This window comes from Chelonoidis abingdonii, chromosome 5, assembly GCF_003597395.2.
Source record: "Chelonoidis abingdonii isolate Lonesome George chromosome 5, CheloAbing_2.0, whole genome shotgun sequence".
Lineage (NCBI taxonomy): Eukaryota > Metazoa > Chordata > Testudines > Testudinidae > Chelonoidis > Chelonoidis abingdonii.
Window position 1 is genome coordinate 147,173,185 of NC_133773.1, and position 21,078 is coordinate 147,194,262.

A 21,078-nucleotide genomic window follows, 5' to 3' on the forward strand; every position below is an offset into this window, starting at 1 on the left:
AGGGGTGGGCAAACTTTTTGGCCCAAGGGCCACATTGGGGTTGTGAAACTGTAGGGAGAGCTGTGCCCCCCCAAACAGCCTAGCTCCTGCCCCCATCCGCCCCTCCTCGATTGCCCCCCTCAGAACCCCCCACCTTGCAACCCCCCCTCCCTTCCTGCCCCAACCTATCACCCTCATTCCCCACCCCTTGACCACCACCCCCAGAACCTCTGCCCCATCCAACCTCCCCTGCTCCCTGTCTGCCCCCTGGGACTCCCTGTTCCTTATCCAGCCCTTTTACCCTGCCATTCAGAACACAAGGACTGGCAGCCACACCATGTGGCCAGAGCCAGCCCTGCTGCCCAGAGCGCTGGCAGCACAGCGAGCTGAGGCTGCAGGGATGGGGAGCAGAACAGCCCAGCACCTCTGGCTTCTCTGGCCTGCGGGACCCCAGATCCTCTGGGGTGCAGGCCTGGGGGGGGCCTGTCCGGGGAAGTGTCCCACAGAGCACTGCACAAGGTATCAGGGCACCTCAGCACCAGCCAGAGACCAGTGCCATGATCCAGCCTGACACCCCTCCCCTCCCCCCACCCCGGCCAGAGCCCAGCTGCCTGCTCACCCCTACAGCAGAGATGCTAGACCCAGCCTCGCTCGAACAATTGTCAGGGATGGAGAATCCACCTCATCCCTCTGGGATCTGGTCCTGTGGTTCTTCCTCTCCCTGTCAAAACCTACCCTTTTGCCAGGCCGAGCGCGTCCGTCCTCGGCTAGCCTGACTGCCTGATTAGGTGTTTGGGCCGCCAGAGGGGATCAAGTCACCACTGAACCTGATTATCTAGCTCCACAGCCGGAGCTCCCTGAGTCTTTCGCTCTAAGGCAGGTTTGCCAGCCCTTTAGCCCTTCTCCCGACCCTTCTCTGTCCCTCTCGGGGTTGTCAGCAGCCCCCTTGGATTGTGGGCACAGGATCCCAGCAGCGGTCGCACAGGTGCCAGATACAGAGGGGATGTAACCTCTCTGTCCCTGCTGACGCAGCTCAGGCTGGCATACACCGCACAGCCTGGCGCCCAGCCTGCCTGGGGCAGGATCTTTACTGAGGTTTGCTCTCCTGTCAGCGCCATGGGGTTGGTGGGGGGGCTCTGAATGCACTGAGCAGCCCCCCATCCAGCTCTGCCCACCCTAGCATGCAGCTTGCAGGCGCTGGGCCCCAGGGAGGTTGCAGCCACCTGGAGAGCCGGCACCCAGAGCTGGAGAAGAGGGAATCAGGATCCCAGCAGCAGCTGATCACAGACTGCAGCCCCAACCACCCTGGTTCAGCTCTGTCCTTGCTGAGGGCCAGCACCCCCTGGTGTCAAGGGAACAATTCAAACACTGTCCCCACATGTAGGGGAAGCAGAGGATCCAGGCTCCACGTTGGACTAGAGCCCCAGGGGTTAGGGAGCCCAGGCTGAAGCCCTGGCAGTGTCACGCTGCAGGACGAGAGCCCGGCTGGAGAATGGGCATCTGCTCCCCTCGCCAGGCTGAGCAAGGACAGCTTTAGCTCGATTCCCTCGAATCGGGCCCCGTGCCTAAGGCCTCTTTTTAATTTTTTTTTTTTACATACCCGGCGGCAGTCCGGGTCTTCGGCAACATTTCGGCGGTGGGGGGTGTGGAACGAGTGAAGTGCCACAGGGTATTGGAATGGGGCCACGCAGTTCCTAAAGCCAGCCCTGGCAGGGACCCTGGGGCTGAGGGTTATGAAGGGCACATGGCTGTCTCCACTCTCACGTATCTACACTTGTCCAGTGAAGGGAGCTGCTGCAGGAGGCCAGGGAGGAGGATCCCCCCTCTGCCCCCCCACAGAGACTAAGGGCAGGGGAGCTGAGGCAGGGGCCGGTATTCTGTAAGGAGCCACGTAATTCTCTGGCCATGAAGAGCGATGTGAAGGGGGCTGGAGCAGGCCAAGGGAAAGCAATAGGCTCAGTGGGGGGGTGTATTTACATTACAGGGAAGGCTGGGGGGGCAGGAGTGATTCCACGGGTGGGGTGGGGAGGGGAAGCTGGGCCCCATGCTCCCAGCTCAGCAACAGGAGAGCTGAGCACCCACAGCACCTGGGTGAGTGGGCCGTGGGGCACGGGGCTGGCCCTGACCTCGCAGCCCCAGGCAGCCCCGGCCCCACGCTGGCGGGAAAGGGTGCACCCCCAGCACCCTGGGGATGAGGCCCAGGGCCTGCAGAGGTGGCCAGCTGGGCACGCTGCCAGGAAGGGGACACAGCTCAGGGGCAGGCACTGGGCCCCACAGCACCCTCTGCTGAACACCCCCCGGCTCGCAGCAACCGACATAAGGCTGGGAACAAAGGGCACAGAAAAGCTTTATACAGTCAGGCCGTAGGCTGGCTCCCCAGCCCACATGTGGGGCAGGAAGGTCTGTGGGGCAGAGAGCCTGTGCCCCACAGCAGAGCAGGCCCCTGGTAACACAGCGGCAGGGGGCCCTGAGAGCAGCCGGTGGGGGCTGGGTGAGACGACACCGGGAGCTGGGAGGTCCAGGAGCCCCGCTGGAGCGGGCTGGAGTGCACAGCAGAGCACCCCACAGGGACAGCAGCACGGGGCACTGGTGTGGCAGCACGGGCGAGGGGAAGGGCCCAGGCCCACTGTAGCCCCCATTGTCACAAGAGGGGAACCCGGGCAGCCCCTCGCTCCCACTCACTGGAGTGCGCACACATCCTTGTCCTTCTCTTCCTCCTCCCCAGCCCCTGCCCCAGCCCCTGCCCCATCCAGCGCTGGCTCCAGCCGGCCCAGGGGCTCCGCAGCACCCAGCACCTTCTCCCTCAGCTCCATGAGCAGGTCGCGGCTCTCGCTGGGCGGCAGGTTACTCAGGTAGTACTGGGGAGCCAGATCGACCAGCCTGCGGGAAGAGAGCAGATCAGTGCTGGGCCCGGCTCTCGCACCAGGGCCCAGGCAGGCAGGAGCGCGCAGCACCCAGGGACCAGGCTGGAGGGGCACAGAGAAGGTGCCAGGCCCTGCCCCAGGCCAGGTGTTACTCTGCCAGCATCTCCAGGGCCTGCCCTGCAGCCAGCCACAGAGGAGGCTGGGGGCTCTCCCCCCAACCCCCTCCCCAGGCATTCCCCCACTGGGGGTCTCCGCTCCCCTCTCCCCCCACCCCAGAATCCCCCTGCCCTTACATCTGGGGCTGGATCTCAGAGACCACGCTGAGACAGTTGTCCTGCGAGATGGTGAACTCATGGTACAGGACCCAGGGGGGCGGGCGGGGCAGCGGCCTCCGGACCATGTAGCAGCAGTTGGGGGGCAGGTGGGCCACATGCTTGTGCGTCAGCATCAGGTAGTTCCCCGAGCCATCGATGTCCCGAGCCACCTGCGGGGAGCAGAGGGGTCAGTGGGGATGGACAAAGCGGGGCCTATGGCGGGCAGGGCAGTGCCCCCCCCTTCTCTCCCCGCCCTGCACACACATAGGGCCCCCCCAGGGACCTGGGCCAGCCCCCTCCCCTTGCGCCACAAGGCCCCTCGCTCTCGGCGCTACCCCACCTTGAGGAAGTAGCCAGAGATGAGCGCCCTCTTGAGGTTGAGCACGTTGTCGTCTGTTCCGAAGGCCGGGGGAGAGACGGGCAGCTCGATTCGCTGCATCACCTCCAGCAGCTCGGCCCGTATGACGCCAGCCAGCCGCAGCCCCGCGCCGCTCACCCCGTGCTGCCGGCACCAGCCCTCATCCAGCTCATCTGCAGGAGAAGGGCGTCAGCTGGGGGTCCAGCCCCTGCCTGCATCAGGCTCTTGCCCCCATCCTCTTCCCGGGGTCATGCCACCTCCATTGCCCACGTCTGCCATGCCCAGCCCCAGCCCCGCTGGGACTCCCCGCGGCTCGGGACAGGGGACACCAGACCTATCAAGTGCCCGTAGCCTCTGGAACTGTGACCTGCCCCCAGAGCACCTTGTTGCCCTGCCAGGGCATGGGGCACAGCCAGCCAGTGCAAGTGGTGGGTGATGCCAGGTTGCGGGCAGCAGCAGATGCTGAGGCGATCCCCCCCACCCGCATGCAGAGCGGCACTCACGCTGCTGGAAGGCATTGAAGACATTGATGAGGGTGAAGTGGTCCCCATCGGGGTGCAGTAGGGCCCGCTGGCGCACGGCTGCAGCCTCCTCGGAGCGCGCCACTGGGGTCACGAAGCAGGGCGAGGCTGGGGAGAGGCAGGCAGGAAAGTTACTCGAGTGCCCGGCAGGGCTCTCCCTGCGGCTGCCCCCACAGTCCCCAGGTGGCAGGGATCCACCCACGCCCTGGACCCCCAGGCAGCCATGAGGCCTGCAGCCCGGCTCCCCGCAGACCAGACCCTCTGGAGAGAGAGAGCCTCTGTCAGCTGTAGAAAGGAAGGAGACAGACAGCACAGCCAGGCTCGACTCGGAGCGCATCCCCCAGCCGGAGCCCTGGTGCTTCTCCCTCTTGCAGGGGGCATGGTGCCCGCACCTGGCCCCCTACCTGTCAGCATGGCGGCCATGGTGAGCATCTCGTGGACGCAGTCAAACTCGCACGAGGCAATGAGTGCCTTGGCCAGCTGGGGGTCCAGGGGGAACTCCGACATGATGATCCCCACTTCCGAGAGGTTCCCATCGTCATCCAGGGCGGCCAGGTAATCCAGGTCCTCTAGGGCCTGCATCAGCGACTCGGGGGCTGGTTGGGGGGCAGGGAGTCAGCCAGGCAGTAGGGGAGGTGCCAATGCTGTAGCCCCAATTCCAGAGCCCCCCTGCCGCCCCCATGTGCCAAACTCCCTTCCTGCAGGGCTCATCCCCCTTCGCAGCACCAGCAGTCACCCACACCCACGCCAGGGCTGCCAGCTCCCTCCCCTCCTAGATGGGACCATCCTTCTGGGATGGAGGAGTGGCAGAAGGGTGGGGTTCCCCCAGATGCTCTGGCCCTCCCCCTGTGCATGGCTCTCTCCTGCTGCCCGATCTCCCCAGCCCGCCAACTGCTCCTGCCTGTGGCCGAGCTGGGTGTCCCCAGGCCAAGTCTCCTGTTGCAGTTTCCTGCCCATGTCCAGCCACTCTGAGCTTAATCTCCTCCCTCGCTGGGACAGCAGCTCCTCCCAGTATGGGGCCAGCTGGGAATCTCGTTAACAGGCATTTACCCCTCCCCTCAATTGTTAAAGGATGAGCGAGAGCAGCGTCATGTTTTCCTCCCATCCCCAGTCCTGCAGACACCCCCGCTCCCAACCCGCAGCCCCTGGTTGTACCTGGCCGGTCAAGGAAGTCGCACTGGCCCATGTCAGCGATGTCGAGTCTCTTGAGCAGCAGCACCAGACGGCTCAGGTTGGCCTCGCTTACGTGGGGGGCGGGGGCGGCCGGGAGGAACTGCTCGTAGAAGGCTTCAGAGTAGAGGCGCACGCAGGTGCCTGCCAGATGACAGGGGAGCTACCATGGGCATGGGGCATGAGCTGCACTGAAGGTGGGGTTGGCACTGGGGAAGAGGCACTATGGGGGCGGAGTGGCAGCAAACTGGAGTCAAAGCTGCAGCCCAGCCGGCCAGTGAGCTTGCCCCACTAGACGCCCAGGCTGGTCCCCCAGCCTGGCACTGCCAGCCCCATGGCTTTGACAGCTCCCAGCGCGTCCATGACACGTGCTGCCTGCAGCCCGGCCCCTCACCTGGGGGTGGGGTGGGGGTGGAGGGGTTTGCCTGCGGCCCGGGCCATCACCTGGGGGGTGGTGGCAGCAGCGTTTGCCTGCGGCCCAGGCACGGGCCCTCACCTGAGGGTGGGGTGGGGGTGAAGGGTTTGCCTGCAGCCCGGGCCATCACCTGGGGGTGGTGACAGCAGCGTTTGCCTGCGGCCCGGGCCTCACCTGGGGTGGGGTGGGGTGGAGGGTTTGCCTGCGGCCCAGGCCCTCACCTGGGGGTGGTGTGGGGGTGAGGGGTTGCCTGCAGCCCGGGCCCTCACCTGGGGTGGGGTGGCAACATTTGCCTCGGCCCAGTGTGATGGAGTAGGGCTGTTTGTGTGGGGAACGGGAAAGCAGGGGAGGACTTTAGGTGATGGACAGGTGCTCAGGCTGTAACCCGACCCGGCAGGGAGGAGGGGGGACCTGGCCGAGGAAAGGCAGGACAGTTTGGGTTTGGGCTGTGGCGGAATTCAGGGAATCCTAGCTGGGATCCAAGCACCCTGAACCCCAGAAGGACTCAGTGGAGGGGTCCTGACTGTGCCTGCAAGCTCTGCTGTAACCTGTGTTCCTGTGTCACATAACTTCTGTTTTACTGCTGGATAAAAGTCACTGTGAGTCCAGGAAGAGGGGTGCAGGCTGGAACCCCCGACTCCGTGACAAACTGTGGCAGTGGTGGGAGATACTGCACCCCATGGACGGCGCTTCCTGCAGTAAGTGACTGGGGAGCAGTAAAACGAAGGGGTGATTAACCCCTGGAGTGGTGGCCCAGTGAGAAGGACTTTGCAGTAACAGGTCCCCCGGGGGATGCAGGAGCGGTCCCAGGGGCGGAGGAGTCTGCAGCTCGACCCTGGCAGAGAGATGGTGACCTCAAGAAGGGCTGGTGCACTAGGGCCCCCTGAAACCGTGGGGAGCAGCGAGCACCCCGCCTGTGAGTGGCCAGCAGGAAGATGTATGCCAAGCGGCGCAAGTGTGACCTGCTGGAGCTGCGCAAGCAGAGGGGCTGCGCAAAGGAGGCTGACCAGGACCAGCTGATGCCCAGCTGGAGGAGGGAGACCGGAGCCCTGTCTCTGAGGAAGCAGCCTGGCAGATGCAGTGCATCACCAGTGCTGTCCCCCGGGAGTGGTCAGACGGCGGATGAGGCTTCCCGAGACCCCCCCTTCCTAGGCCAGAGAAGCGGCGGGGAGGAGCCCAGCGAATGCCGAGGGCACCGTGACCCCCGGCCACAGGGTCGGCAGCGATGCTCACCCCCAGCAGGGGATCCTCCCGGCGACGCTCGACAGCTGTGGAGCAGCTGTGGCTGGAAGAGGAAAGGAAGTTGAGACAGGAGGAGCTCGAGTTAAAAGACAAGAGCTGGAGAGAAGTGAACCAGCGTAAACATGAGGAGAACCAGCGTAAAACATGAGCTGGAGGAGAAGGAGACCAGCGTAAACATGAGCTGGAGCTGGCCCGGTGAGGAGCCGTGAGGCCCCGGTGCGGTGAGTGAGGGGGGACCCAAACCTACAGCGAATTTGATAAGCGCTTGCTGCCCCGGCGTAAGGAGGGGAGGACATAGATACCTTCCTGACGCCTTTGAGAATGCTGCGAGCTGCACGGGTTGCCTGCAACAGGATCTCATTCTCACCCCCTTACTGGACTCCACGGCCGTGAGGTGTACAGCGACTGAAAGGGGCGAAGGCGGTGACTACGAACTGTTCAAACAGGCCCTGCTCCGCGAGTTGGGCTGACTCCTGAGTGTACCGGAAAGGTTCCGGAGTCAGCGTAAAACCCGTGAGATCACATACCTACAACTGGTCAACCGGGCGCAGGGGTATGCCGCAAGTGGACAGCGGGGGCCCAAACTAAAGAGGACTTGCTGGACCTGTTCATACTGGAGCACCTGTATGAGCAGTGCCCGTCTGACCTGAGGCTGTGGTTGAGGGACCAGAAACCGGAGAACCCGCGCACGCAGGCCAACTTTGCCGACCAATTTGTGGACAGTCGGGCAGGGATGGCAGGGAGAGAGTCTCGAAGGAGCAGGCCTGCCTCAACGCAGAGAGAGAGTCATCATGGGACCTCCCAGCGGGCCTATGGAGAACCCCCCAAAAGGGAACATCCAGTGTCAGTCCCTCCGACCCACTCAAGGGACCCACGAGACATGGGCTGCTATCAATGTGGCCAACGAGGCCATACGGCCCAGTGCCCCAAGCTCAGGGACAGACCGAGCAGACCCAACCCGCAGAGGTGGACTGGGTAAAAACCCAATCGGAAGATGGGCTACATTCCCGGGAAAGGGGGCTGGCAACATACCACCTATGAAGGAGGGGGGGTCCCCAGGTCAGCTCTCTGGGGGGCTGGAAGCGCCAGCCTCCGGGTTCTTAGTTTACCGGGGGCGCGGGCTGCCCTCCGGAAGGAGTGCCTTGTTTCCCTGGAGGTAGATGGGAGGGAGGTCACTGGGTACTGGGACACAGGTGCAGAGGTGACGCTTGCCCGATCCCGAGGTGGTAGGCTCAGATCGGATGGTGCCCGACACCTACCTGACCCTGATGGGCGTGGCGGACCCCATTCAAGGTGCCCGTGGCGAGAGTACATCTGAAGTGGGGGGCCAAGGAGGCCCCAAGGACGTGGGGTACACCCATATTTGCCCACGGAGTGTTAATGGGAGGGGACCTTGAGGACTGGCTAGTAGCACTCAGAGTGCCCTGGTCGTGACTCGTAGTCAGAGTCGGCAAAGGGCACTGCACCCCGACAACGGGAAGGTACTCGGCCCGAGGTGCAGGACCCTAACCTGGGGGGGGGGGAGTGCCCAGGGGCATGCTCAGAGAGGCTGCGACCTCAGACCCAGCCAGCAAGAGAGAGCTTAAGTGTCCCATCCCTGTCCCAGCTGCTGAGTTCCGGGCGGAAGTTGCAGAAAGATCCCTCCTTGCGGAAGCCAGGGACCGGGCTGACCTTAGTGCGGAACAGACCCTGAGGAGAGGTTGCAAGGAGAGGTTCCTGGGAGAAGGGGTTCCTGTACCGAGAATGGGCTCCCCCAGGGAGGTAGAGTCATGGGGATCAGGAGGCAGCTGGTGGTTCCCCAGAAGTTTCGCCACAAGCTGCTGTACCTGGCCCATGACATCCCTCTCGCAGGACACCAGGGAATCCGGCGCACCAGGCAGAGGCTGCTACAGAACTTTTACTGGCCTGGGGTCTTTACCCATGTCCGACAGTACTGCCAATCCTGTGACCCCTGCCAGAGGGTGGGGAAGGCCGGACAAGGGAAAGCAGCCTTGAGGCCTTTACCCATCATAGAAGAACCTTCCAGAAGGTGGCCATGGACATAGTGGGACCTCTCAGCAAGATGACCCGGTCAGGGAAAAAATACATCCTGGTGGTGGTGGATTTTGCCACTCGCTACCCCGAGGCGGTGGCCTTGTCCTCTATTGAAGCGACACAGTGGCAGATGCGCTGCTGACAATTTTCAGCCGGGTGGGGTTCCCCAAGGAGGTCTTAAACGGATCAGGCATCCAACTTCATGTCAGGGGCCTGCTCCGAGTCCTTATGGCAGAAATGTGGGGTGCAGCACAACTGGGCCTCAGCGTATCACCCCCAGTCCAACGGGCTGGTGGAAAGGTTCAACGGGACGCTGAAGATGATGCTAAAAACATTTATGAACCAGCACCCGCAGGATTGGGACAAATACTTACCTCACCTGCTGTTCGCGTACAGGGAGGTACCCCAGGAGTCTACCGGTTTTCGCCTTTCGAACTGTGTATGGAAGGCGAGTAAGGGGGCCCTGGACCTGATGAGAGATGAATGGAGGGGAAGGCCACTCCCGAGGGAGAGTCAGTGGTGGAGTATGTCCTGACCTTCCGGGAAAGACTGGCCGAGCTTCATGGGCCTGGCCAGGGAGAATCTGGCCCGAGCCCAGAGGAAGCAGAAGGTCTGGTATGACCGCACGGCACGGGCCCCGTGCCTTTGCCACCGGGGATCAGGTGATGGTTCTCATCCCCGTGAGGAAAAATAAACTCCAGGCCGCCTGGAAGGACCCTTCAAGGTTATCAAGCAACTGAATGAGGTAAACTATGTGGTGGAGCTGTCAAAACCGGGCACATCACCGCGGGTGTACCATGTGAACATGATGAAACCATACTTATGACAGGGAATGTGGTGTTGGCCGTGTGTGGACACTGGGAGGGGCAGGAGATGACCCTTAGTTGGATCTATTCCCTGGGACAAAGCTGGTCCCCCGGAGGCGATTCCCCTCTCTGATCAGCTGACATGAGCCCAGCACGCTGAGATCAGAGGGGTCTGCATCTGTCCGACAAGCTGTTTTCCAACCAGCCTGGACGCACTAATTTGACTGTCCACAGGGTGGAGACTGGGTCACATCCCCCCATAAATGCTCCCCTTTTCGGGTCACTGTAAAAAGCTGCCCAGAATCTGGAAAGAGTCAGGTCAGGGACATGCTGGCATTGGGTGTGAATTCCAGCCAGTCTTCCAGCCCTTGGGCCTCGCAGTGGTTGCGATCCCCAAGAAGGATGGGTCAATTCGGTTCTGTGTGAGCTAATCGAAAGCTCTAATGCCATCACCGTATCTTGATGCCACCCCAATGCCCAGGGCCTGACGAGCTCTAGCATAGCTGGGAGCTGCTCGGTACCTCACCACCATGGATTCTTTACCAGGGCTACTGGCAAGTGCCGCTGGCATGCAGATATGCAGGCTGAAATCGGCCTTTATCACCCTCTGGGGACTCTACGAGTTTCTGACCCTGCCCTTGGCCTCAAGGGGAGCGCCGGCCACCTTTCCAGCGCCTGGGTGGATCAGCTACTGCGGGGATGGAGAGTTTTGCCGTGGCCGTATATTGACGACATCTGCGTCTTCAGCCAGGCCTGGGAGGGACCATGTGTCCCAGGGTTACGACAAGTCCTGGACGAATCCGGGAGGCTGGATGTTAACCGGTGGAAGGCTGAGAAGTTGCAAGGTGGGGATGGCTGAAGTATCTTACCTGGGCCATCGGGTGGGGAGCGCGCTGCCTAAAGCCGAACCAAGCCAAGGGCGAGGTGATCAGAGACTGGCCTGCTCCCAAACCAAGAAGCAGGTCCAGGCCTTTATTGGGATGGCGGTGTACTATCGAAGGTTCGTGCCCCATTTAGCGCCATAGCCGGCCCATCACTGAACTTGTGCAAAAGGGGATAGCCACAAGGTGATCTGACTGCAGCCGTGCCAGGAGGCTTTCCGGGCGCTGAAGGAGGCTCTGGTCAGTGGCCCCATTCTGGCGGAACGCAGATTTTGAGCAAACCCTTTATGGATGTTCACCGACGCTCATGACACGGACTGGGGGCCCGGGTGTTAATGCAGGAGGATGAAAGGGAGCGAGAGAACACCCATCATTGTACCTGAGCAAGAAGCTGCTACCCCGGGAGCAAAACTATGCGGCCATCGAGAGGAATGCCTGGCCATGGTGTGGGCCCTAAGAAGTTAGAGGCCCATTATCTCTTTGGGCGACACTGTCACCGTGTACACCGACCACTCTCCCCACTGACCTGGCTGACACCAGATGAAAGAGCCAACGCCAAGCTCCTGAGGTGGAGCCTGCTCCTGCAGGACTATGACGATGGACGTGCGGTCCATGTGAAGGGAAGTGCCAACCTGATAGAGCGGACGCTGTTCCCGGGAGGAGGGCCCTGAACTTCCCCAGGCACTGGCAGAGTAGACCCGCTCAGTCCAGTTCCGAAGGGGGAGGGATACGGCGTGTGATGGATGTAGGGCTGTCTGTGGGGGGAACGGGAAAGCAGGGGAGGACTTTAGGTGATGGACAGGTGCTCAGGCTGTAACCGACCCGGCGGAGGAGGGGGGGCACCTGGCGAGAAGGCGGCGAGGAGGAAGCAGGACAGTTTGGGTTTGGGCTGTGGGCGGAATTCAGGGATCCTAGCTGGGATCCAAGCACCCTTAACCCCCAGAAGGACTCAGTGGAGGGGTCTGACTGTGCCTGCAAGCTCTGCTGTAACCTGTGTTCTGTGTCAATAACCTTCTGTTTTACTGGCTGGATAAAAGTCACTGTGGGTCCAGGAAGAGGGGTGCAGGGCTGGAACCCCCAGACTCGTACCGTGACACCCAGGCCCTCACCCGGGTAGAAGGGGGCGTGTGGAGGGTTTGCCTGCAGCCTGGCCCTCACCTGTGGGTAGGGGTGGCGCATTTGCCTGCGGCCCAGGCCCTCACCCGGGGGTGTGTGATGTGAGTTGTGTGCAGTGGAAGGTTGCTAGCCCTCCCGGGTGGCAGCGTGCGTGCCCAGGCCTCACCTGGGGGTGGGGGTGGGGTGGAGGGGTTTGCCTGCAGCCCAGGCCCTCACCTGGGGGGGTGGGGGTGAGGGTTTGCCTGCAGCCCGGGCCCTCACCCTGGGAGGTGGGTGGGGGTGAGGGTTGTGCCTGCAGCCCGCGGCCCTCACTGGGGTGGTGGGTGGCAGTGTGCTGCGGCCAGGCCCTACCTGGGAGGAGGGTTTGCCTGCGAGCCTGGGCCTCACCTGGGGGGAGGGCTGCTGGGCTCCCTGGGGGTGCTCGCCGCTGCCTCCGTGACTCCGCTGGCTCTTGCTGATGAGGCCGCAGACCTGGCTCTGCACGATCCGGGGATTTAACCTGCGGGACAAGGGCTGTGCGAGGGGGGTGGGAGGGGGCGGGGGGGGGGGGGGCAGGCCGACTGATACCCCTGGCCAGCCCTGGGGTCTGCTCACCAGCGGCACTGGACTTCTGCTCTCCCACTTGCACCAGATGCAGAAATCAGCCCCGGCTTGGAAGGCTTTGCTCTGCAAGCCGCAGTACCACATTCTCACCAGCAGGTGTCCACGTCGGACCAGCCACCCTAGGGAGATTCCTGGGACTGCAGCAGGCCCCAGGCGGGTCAGGCAAGAGCTCCGACCCCAGGGTTACCAACCCCAAAACCTCCTCTTAAAGTCTCCTGAGCTGCTGTCATAAACAGAGAGCAAGGGTTAAATGTCTCTGTCAACAAACAACACCTGACCAGAGGACCAATCAGAAACAAGATACTTTCAAATCTCAAGGGAGGGAAGCCTTTGTTTGTGGTTTTTGGGTTTGGCTTTGTTCTCTCGGGGTCCTGGACAGGACTAGAGGTGAACCAGGTCTCTGCCAATCTCCCTGCTACAGTCTCTTATCTATTCAGAATAGCGAGTAAGTAAAAGGCGATTTTAGGCTTTTTGATTGTTTTACTCTATTTGCAAGTGTGGACTGGGTGGTTAACTTTTATATGTGTAGTTGCTGGGAATATTTTGATTTGTATTGGTACTGGGGGAAAGTTTCTTTCTAGTGGTGTAATATACATCTTGAAGTTACTAAGATAATTCTTTACTTTTTCCTTTCTTTTATTAAAGATTTCTTTTAGAGAAACTGATTGATCTTTTTCTGTTTCCCTTGTTTATCCCAGGGGATTGGGATAACTCACCAGGACTGGTGGGGAGACGGGAGGGGGGAGAGTTAGAATCTCTCTCTGTTTCCTTGAATCTGTTTGCCTCTTTGTGGAAGGGAAGGGACATGCTTCTCTGTATTGTGATTTAAAGAGTTGGATCAGTATCTCTCAGGATAACCAGAGAGAGGGAAAGTCTGGGAGGGGGAAAGAAGGGGGAATGGTTTATTTCTCCTGGTTTTAAGAATCCAAGGAGTTTGGGTTCTTGGGGTCCCCAGGGAAGGTTGGGGAGATCAGAGTGTACCAGGCACTGGAATTCCTGGTTGGTGGCAGTGCTATCACATCTAAGCTGGTAATTAAGCTTAGAGGAATTCATGCAGGTACACAAAATTTGGATGCTAAGGTTCAGATTTGGGAATTATACCTTATGACAGCTGCTTTCAACAGTCACCGGGAGGCAGGTGCCGATTCCGGGAGACTCCAGGCCAAACCTGGAGAGTTGGGAACCCTATCTGACCCAGCCCCAGGGTGGGGACTGGCTGGCTCAGGGGAATGAGAGGCGGGCCTTTTCCCCCCTGGGGAACGCCGGCTCCAATCCGCCCACGGGGCAGAGGGACCGGGATACGGGGCCTTCCCCCCCAGGGAACGCTGGCTCCAATCCGGCCACGCGGCAGAGGGACCGGGATACGGGGCCTTTCCCCCGCTGGGGAACGCCGGCTCCAATCCGGCCGCGCGGCAGAGGGACCAGGATACAGGGCCTTTCCTCCCTGGGGAACGCCGGCTCGAAGCCAGCCGCAGGACCAGGATACAGGGCCTTTCCTCCTGGGAACGCCGGCTCCAAGCTGGCAGCGGGGCAGAGGGACCGGGCTACGGGGCCTTTCCTCCTCGGGGAACCTCCTTCCCTCCCACAAAATAACCTTGTGACACTCAACCCCCCTGCAAGTTCCTTTTGCCCCAGTTTGAGAAATGCTGGTCTCCCTCTGTGAAATCTGTATAGTATAGGGTTAAAGCACACAAAAGACCAGATTTCACTGTCCATGACGCATTTTTCATGGCCAAGAATTTCGTAGGCTCTACAGATAAGCCCTGCTCCTTTCCTTCCCTTCAGCTCAGAAGCGAGGGTAGCAAGTACTGCACGCTCCACTACAATAACCTTAGAGACTAACAAACTTTGCCTCTCTTGATATTCACCTTTCTTGTCAACTGTTGAGAATAGGCCACTTCCGCCTTAATTGAATTGGCTGGTTAGCACTGACCCCCCACTTGGTAAGGCAACGCCCATCTTTTCATGTGTTATAATATATATTCTGCTTACTGTATTTTTCACTCCATGCAGCTGATGAAGTGGGCTGTAGCCCATGAAAGCTTATGCCCAAATAAATTTGTTAGTCTCTAAGGTGCCACAAGGACTCCTGTTCTTTTGGCGGATACAGACTAACACGGCTGCTACTCTGAAACCTGTTACAATAACCTTGTGACCCTTCCCCCCCCCCCACCCCCTTTATGGATCAGGACCCCTACTATTACACCATGATTTAAATAGCTGAAATCATGAAATTTACTATTTTAAAAATCCTGTGACCGTGAAATTGACCAAAATGGACCCTAAAATTGGCAGGGCCCTACTTATTTTCATGTGGAAATTGGCAGGAGGGGCAGTGCTGCCCAAGGAGTTGGGTAGAGATGGCTTTGGGTAGGGCCCCTGGGCGAGGCTGAGCCAGCCTCCCCGTGCCGTACTCACACTGCGCAGCTCCAGCCCCGTGTCGATGACGTAGCGCACAGTCCCCAGGGAGAAGGACGAATCTGCGAGCCAGTGGGTGACAATCACACGCCGGCCCTGCGGCCTGCTGCCCTGCTCCGGCACCTCATAGACCTTCTGGGCTGCCCGCCCCACCCCCGGGTGCAGGGGTAGGGCCAGCAGCGGCCCCAGCCCTGGGTTCAGGGCCACAACCTCGGTGCGGATGGCCTCGCAGCACTCACTGATCTCCTGCAGGGAGGGGAGCAGGCACCGTTAGTGACAGGACACCCCCTTTGCTGCATGGCTGGGGACCATCCCCCAAAGCAAGTCTCAGCACCTCCTCCCCTCTCTCGCAAGCACCCCGCCAGAGAATGGTCCCACCAGCCCCCCAGTCTCCACCTGTTCACTGGCCAGGAAGAGCAGCACGTCACCAGGTTCCTGGTGCCGGTGAATGTCCAAAACCGCCTGGCATGCGGCCGAGACGTGGCCCCGAGCCAGTGGATCCCTGTACACCAGCTGGCCAGGCGGGTTGGGTCCTGGTACCCGCACCACAGGAGGGTCCCCGCAGAAGGCCCGCAGCCGCTCCTCCAGGGCCGGCACTGTCACCACCACCACCTTGAGCTCGGGGCGCTGGCGCAGCACATCCTTCAGCAGCCCGAGCAGCACGTCTGTGGGCACCGTGCGCTCCTGCACCTCGTCCAGCACAATGACCCCGTACTGGCGCAGCAGAGGGTCCGACATCATCTCCCGCAGCAGCATCTCATCCGAGCAGAATCTGCCAGCACCAAGCACCAGGGTCAGAGGCAGCCCAGAGCTGGGATGGCAGGGGCTGCAGTTCGGGATTGAGGGGCACCGGCAGAACTTGCGGGGGACTTGGAGGGGATTTGGGAGGCCCCCCTCCCCCACTCTCAGGAGGGAACCGTGTCCTTGTCCCCTGAGCCGCGAGGTGTCAGGCCCAACCCAAGAGAGTCCCAGGCACAGGCGCCCCCCTTAACACCTTCACTGCCAGAGCCCCCACCTGATGCCCACAGCATGACCCTTGCAGTGCGGCCTCCTTCTCACTCCTCCAATCCTGGAGCCCTTCCTTAAACAGGATCCTAGCTGGGCCCCGCCCTGCCCGAGAGGGGTGCCCCCAGCCCAGACACATGGAGCCTGGCCCAGGTCTGGCCCTGCTCCCCAGCCACCAGAGGCCCAGTTCTGGTCGGTCTCGTCCCAGTATAGAGCACAGGGGAAACCTGGGACCGAGCTGTCCTCGGCCTCTCCCCAGGAAGGAGGCTGGTGGAGTGGCCTGGCTGTCTGCTGCTGAGCCTGGACTCCAGCGCCGCCCTCGTATGCCCTGGCTCCGGGCTGAGCCCCCGACAAGCCCAGCGGGGGCGGATCAGGGCACCATGCGGCTAGCAAGCGAGAAGGAGCCTGGATCGGGGAAGGAGGGGCAGCCCTAGTCCCACAGGCAGGTCTCAGTGTGCACAGCTCACCTGAGCAGGGTCTCCTGGGTGCAGCAGTCCTCGTGGGGGACGCAGTAGCCAACCTCGTGGCCCAGGTTCAGGTCCATCTCATCAGCCACGCACAGCGAGAGGCTGAGGGCGGCCAGGCCATGGGGCTGGCTACAGGCCACCAGGCCATGTGTGAACTGCTGCGAGAGGACATATTCTGCACACCACTGGGGGATCTGCAAGGAGAGTGGGGCAAGGCACACAGGTCACCCCATGTGGGCACAACAGCCTAGCCCCACTGGCCCAGAGCCACCCACGTGACATAGATTCATAGACTTTAAGGTCAGAAGGGACCATTACGATCATCTAGTCTGACCTCCTGCACAATGCAGGCCACAGAATCCTACCCATCCACTTCTATAACAAACCCCTAACCTATGTCTGAGTTACTGAAGTCTTCAAATTGTGGTTTGAAGACCTCAAGCTGCAGAGAATCCTCCAGCAAGTGACCCGTGCCCCATGCTGCAGAGGAAGGTGAAAAACCTCCAGGGCCTCTGCCAATCTGCCTGGAGAAAAATTCCTTCCTGACCCCAAATATGGCGATGAGTTAAACCCTGAGCATGTGGGCAAGACTCACCAGCCAGCACCCAGGCATGCCTGTGCCACATGCTGTGGGTGCCACACGGCCCTGCCAGGGGCAGAACCAATGTGTCCAGCTGGCAGGGGCCAGGAGATCCCAGCAGAGCTGTCTCACCCAGACACTGAGGTGAGCACAGGCACTGTCAACAATCCCAGGTACCACAGATGCTCCTGGGCACAGAGGTTGGCAGCAGGCAGCTGGCGCCCAGCCATGCCATCCATGAGGAGTTCCTTCCTGGCAGCTCAGCCAGGGGCTAGTCCCCTCCACCCTGTCACCCCCACAGCAGCTGTGGGCCCCTCAGCCAAGGAGCAAAGTCTTCCGAGATTGTGGGGCAGCTGATTGAGAACCTGGAAAGGCCCATGCTCCCTGCAGCATGCCACGGACCCCTGAGGCAGAAATCTAGGGTGCAGGTGAGAGGGCAGCCCAGTGGACCTTGAGTGACAGTTGTAGTAAGAGGAGGCCCTGAGATATAAACCTGCAGCAGGGCTGCCCTGCCCCACGGGGGCTCTGCTGGCCGCACAGAGCCAAGATCGCAATCACGGGGCCGATACCAATCACAGAGATAAGGGAAGCACCCAGGCCCCTCCAAACACCTCTCGTGCGCCCCTTTGGCCTGACCCGCCTGCAGGCACAGCTCTGCTCCTGGGGGCTGCAGCTGGCCCCAGGCAGAAATCTGCTCCCTTACAGAGCCACCCCGCCCATATACCCCACACCAGCCAGGCTCCAGTTTCCGTTGCTAGGAAGCCTGGGCAACCCCTGGGCATGCACCAGGAGAGGTTGCCAGCAATTCACAGTGGCCTGGGAGAATCCTGGGAGGCTCCCGCCTCCATCTCCAGGCCCACGGCCTGGCTGGGGCCTACAGCAGAGCAGAGCTCCAGACACACGCTGCTTGAAAACAACCCCTCCCCCAGGTCAAAGTCCTGACTAGCGTCTCCAGCTTCTCTGCCAAGGCGGCTGGGGCGGAAGAGACATGCACAAGGGGCAGAGGGCCAAGAAGCTCAGCTGTCTGCAGGTGCTGCAGCTTGGAGGGTTGGCACCTAGGCTGCTGGTTGTCAGGTACTGGCAGCCTGGGACTCTGCAGACAAGCCAGCCCCCATCAGTCTGTCTGTCTTGCTGTGTGTGAGAGCTCTCTGGGGCAGGGGCAGGGGCTGTGTGTCTTTAATGCCAGGACAGCGGCCAGAGAACTGGGTCCCGACTGGGCTGCTCGGTACACCAATATCGCAGCCCAACAAGTCAAGGTGTCTGGGGCCCAAGTACCACTCTTCCGGGCTCACGCCCCCTCGGGAGTCCCCGGCCACCCACTCTGCAGCTCACAGCGCAGACCCAGCTGAGTCCCAGCCAGTGCCAGGCACAACTGAAAGCCAATTCCCAGGGCGGCCGGCAGGGAGAGCCCAGCCTCCCGTAACCCTGACTTCCCCATGTGCTGCCCCGAGGGGGCTTCGCAAACAGACAAGAGCCGCAGTCAGGCGTACAATGGACCCTGCCCACTGGCCCCCCCTCCCGTGGCACCCGTAGTCACAGCACCCTAGACTGCAGGACGTAGCCACTGCCAGCAGCAGCTGCCAAGCCATTTAGCTCTGTGCTCCTGTCCCCACGAGAACCTCCGGACACCAAGGGCAGGTACTCAAAGGAGCCCAGGAGTCTCACCAGCAAGCCAGCAGCACAGCGCCCCCGACCGAGCTCCCCACTCCCTGCAGCACTGTGCTGACTGAGGGGGCCTGTGCGGCAGGGAGTGGGGAGCTCAGTCGGGGGTGCTGTGCCCCCCGCCCTCTCCCTGCAGCACCGGCTGTTCCCCAAGCTCGCCACATGCAAGGGGATTATTTGGTAGGTGTTCTTTCCAGGCAGGGCCCTCCTGCCCTGGCTACGCCCTCTCATGCCCCCTTGCACCTGGGTGCTCTTGCCGGTCCCGGGCCCCCCAGACACCAGGACAATGCCGCTGCTGCTCTCCAGGTGCTCCATGAAGCTGTACTTGGTGGTCCAGACGGGCAGGTCTCGTCGCCGCTGCAGCAGCTCATAGTAGCGGGAGGAGAAAGGCAGCCCATCGTAGGGGTTCACCTCCAGGTCTCCCTCACAGTCCAGGACCAAGGCCTCGCCCTTCTCCTCCTCCTCCTCCTCCTCCTCTTCATCCAGCAGGGAACCAAGGCCATTTGGCCGCAGCGGGGAGGTGAGGCCATCGCTGGCCTCCATGGCAGTGAGGCTGCGGGGCAGACGGAGCCGGGACCTGCAAGGGAAAAGGGCAGGGGTCGGAGAAGCCACTGGGCCCTAGGGGAGAAACTAGTTAGCAGAGTGGGGAGACACCCAATCCCCACTGCCCCAGGACCAGTGGCCTTGCTCCACGCGCACCAGCTGGGGGGCAGTCAGAGATCCTGAAGACAGCAGGGTCCAGCATGTAACACAGGCCTGGGGCTGCACCACAGGAACGCCTGGAGCCGATCTGCTAGCAAAGCAGCCAGTCTGGATTGAAAACCTGTCAGGGATGGAGAACCCGCCTCAGCCCTTGGGTTCCCCTGGTTAATTCCCCTCACCATTAACAACCTGCCCCTAATTGCCAGTCCAATTCATCTTACCTCAAATGCCAGGCACTGCCCCGTGTTTGACCGTCCCCTGCCGGACTGAGCAGCCAGTCACTAAATATCTGTTCCCCACACAGGGAGCTACAGCCTGGGATCCTGTCACCCCGAACCGTCTCTGTTATGCTGATCAGATCCAGGTCTCCGAGTCTCTCACTCCAAGGCAAGTTTTCTAGTCCCGGCTCTTCTCTGACCCGCTCCAACTTATCAACAGCCTGAACTGTGGGCACCAGACCTGGGCACCGGATCCCAGCCGCCCCAGTGCCAGATACAGAGAAAGTCACCGCTGCTGCTCCTACAACCCCTTGACGTATTCTGGGATCACACTGGTTCTTTCGGTCAAAGCTCAAGCGGTCCCCGGAGCGAGTCAGGCTCCCCGGCCAGCCCCGTCGCACTGACCGGCCGGGCGTTTGTCTGCCCCTGTTTCCCACAAGACCCGGCTGCCTGTAAATCAGTGGGGGAACCACCTGCGAACCAGCCCCCCCGCAGCAGGCTCTCGCCCGGGGCTGAGCAAGGTCCGTGGCCGGGAGAGCGGCCACCCCCCAGGCTTCAGGAAGAGCAGCCGGGAGCGCCGGGCGTGTCACGAACCGCCCCGCTCACCTGGGCGTGCGCAGCTGGCACCGCCCGGGCTGCAAGAGGAACCCGGGGCCCGGAGCCTTTCACCCCCCGGGGCAGGACACCCCCGCCCCGCCCCGCGGCAGGGACCGGGGGTAACGGGACCTGGCCCGCGGCCAAGCGCAGGGAGCGGTTGCAGGAGACCCCCCCGGCCGGAACCAGGCGTCGGGGAACCGGTCCGAGTATATACGGTGCCGGGCGCATCGGCCGGCCGGCCCGCCCCTCGGAGCGTTGAACGCCACCGCGCCGTGCCCGGCCCCGCGCCGGCCCCCCGGGGGAATCGGACGGCCCGCGGCAAGCCGCAGCGGCGCGTGCAGCGACCCCCGCCGCGACCCAGACTGCAGTCCGACCGTTGTCGACGGATGCGGCACCGCCCGGCCGGCCCCGCCCTCGAGCTCCTGAACGCCACGCGCCGTGCCCGCCCCGGCCCGCCCCGCCCCACCGCCACGCAGCACAGCCGCACCCCGGGGGCGGCGGGAGGGGCCGGGAGGAGGCGGTGGTTGCAGCGGTCCGGCCGCCCGCCCCCGCCCCGGCCCGGCCGGCCGCGCACCCGAGACCAGCCGACCCAACTCACCTGTACCGGCTCTAGGCCCCGCCCCGGGGTGTCACGGGACGCCAAGCACGAGTCACGTGCCGCGCCATGGCAGCCAATCAGAGGGGCATGGCTTAGCCCCGCCCCCAGCTCGCGGTCACCCGAGACCCGCCCGCCCGCAGCGTCTGTGCCCCGACCACAGCTGCCCCGGCGCGGCGGGGGGCGGGGCAGGCTGCCCGCGGGCGGGGCCTCCAGAGTGGGCGGGCCCGGAGACGTCGTAGCTGCGAATCGCCGGAGTCGGGGCTGGCTCAGCGGCAGCCGCTCGGGCCAGGGGCGGTGACTGACCAGCTGGTGGGCCCCCGCCCGCCGGCCCAGCAGGCCCCCCTGCCCAGCCGCCCCTGCCACGCCAGAGCCCCCCCCCCAGCCAGCCCCCCCCCAGCAGCAGCCCCCCCTGCCCAGCTCAGCCCCCCTGCCCAGACTGTGCCCCCGCCCAGCTCAGCCCCCCTGCCCAGCCAGAGCCCCCCCCACCCCAGCCACCCCCCTGCCAGCTCAGCCCCCCTGCCCAGACGT

General features: G+C 62.4%; 1 protein-coding gene across 2 annotated transcripts; it reads right to left on the reverse strand.

Moving 5' to 3' along the window:
* Positions 1-1,607: 1,607 nt before the first annotated feature.
* Positions 1,608-20,616, reverse strand: DQX1 (DEAQ-box RNA dependent ATPase 1). Of its 2 annotated transcripts, none has more exons than XM_075066736.1 (12): positions 20,551-20,616; positions 18,679-19,012; positions 16,194-16,387; positions 15,118-15,493; positions 14,722-14,967; positions 12,088-12,199; positions 5,192-5,350; positions 4,441-4,632; positions 4,019-4,144; positions 3,498-3,688; positions 3,137-3,327; positions 1,608-2,859 (listed from the first exon to the last, which is right to left on the reverse strand). In XM_075066736.1, exons 2-12 carry the CDS (start codon positions 18,976-18,978, stop codon positions 2,658-2,660), a joined length of 2,289 nt encoding a protein of 762 aa, XP_074922837.1. In that variant the 5' UTR covers positions 18,979-19,012; positions 20,551-20,616; the 3' UTR covers positions 1,608-2,657. The 2 variants fall into 2 exon arrangements, with proteins under 2 accessions (XP_074922837.1, XP_032630240.1); XM_032774349.2 differs by lacking the exon at positions 20,551-20,616 and adding an exon at positions 19,359-19,674.
* Between the last annotated feature and the right edge of the window lie 462 nt (positions 20,617-21,078).

What these genes read in the sequence shown, in the direction of transcription:
- DQX1 (XM_075066736.1), bottom strand. Translation starts at nt 18,978, where the DNA reads ATGGAGGCCAGCGATGGCCTCACCTCCCCGCTGCGGCCAAATGGCCTT. An exon ending in CGACTTCCTTGACCGGCCAG is followed by an intron (nt 4,633 to 5,191) that starts GTACAACCAGGG and finishes CCCCCCAACCAG; the next exon opens with CCCCCGAGTCGCTGATGCAG. An exon ending in CATGGCCGCCATGCTGACAG is followed by an intron (nt 4,145 to 4,440) that starts GTAGGGGGCCAG and finishes GCCTCTCCCCAG; the next exon opens with CCTCGCCCTGCTTCGTGACC.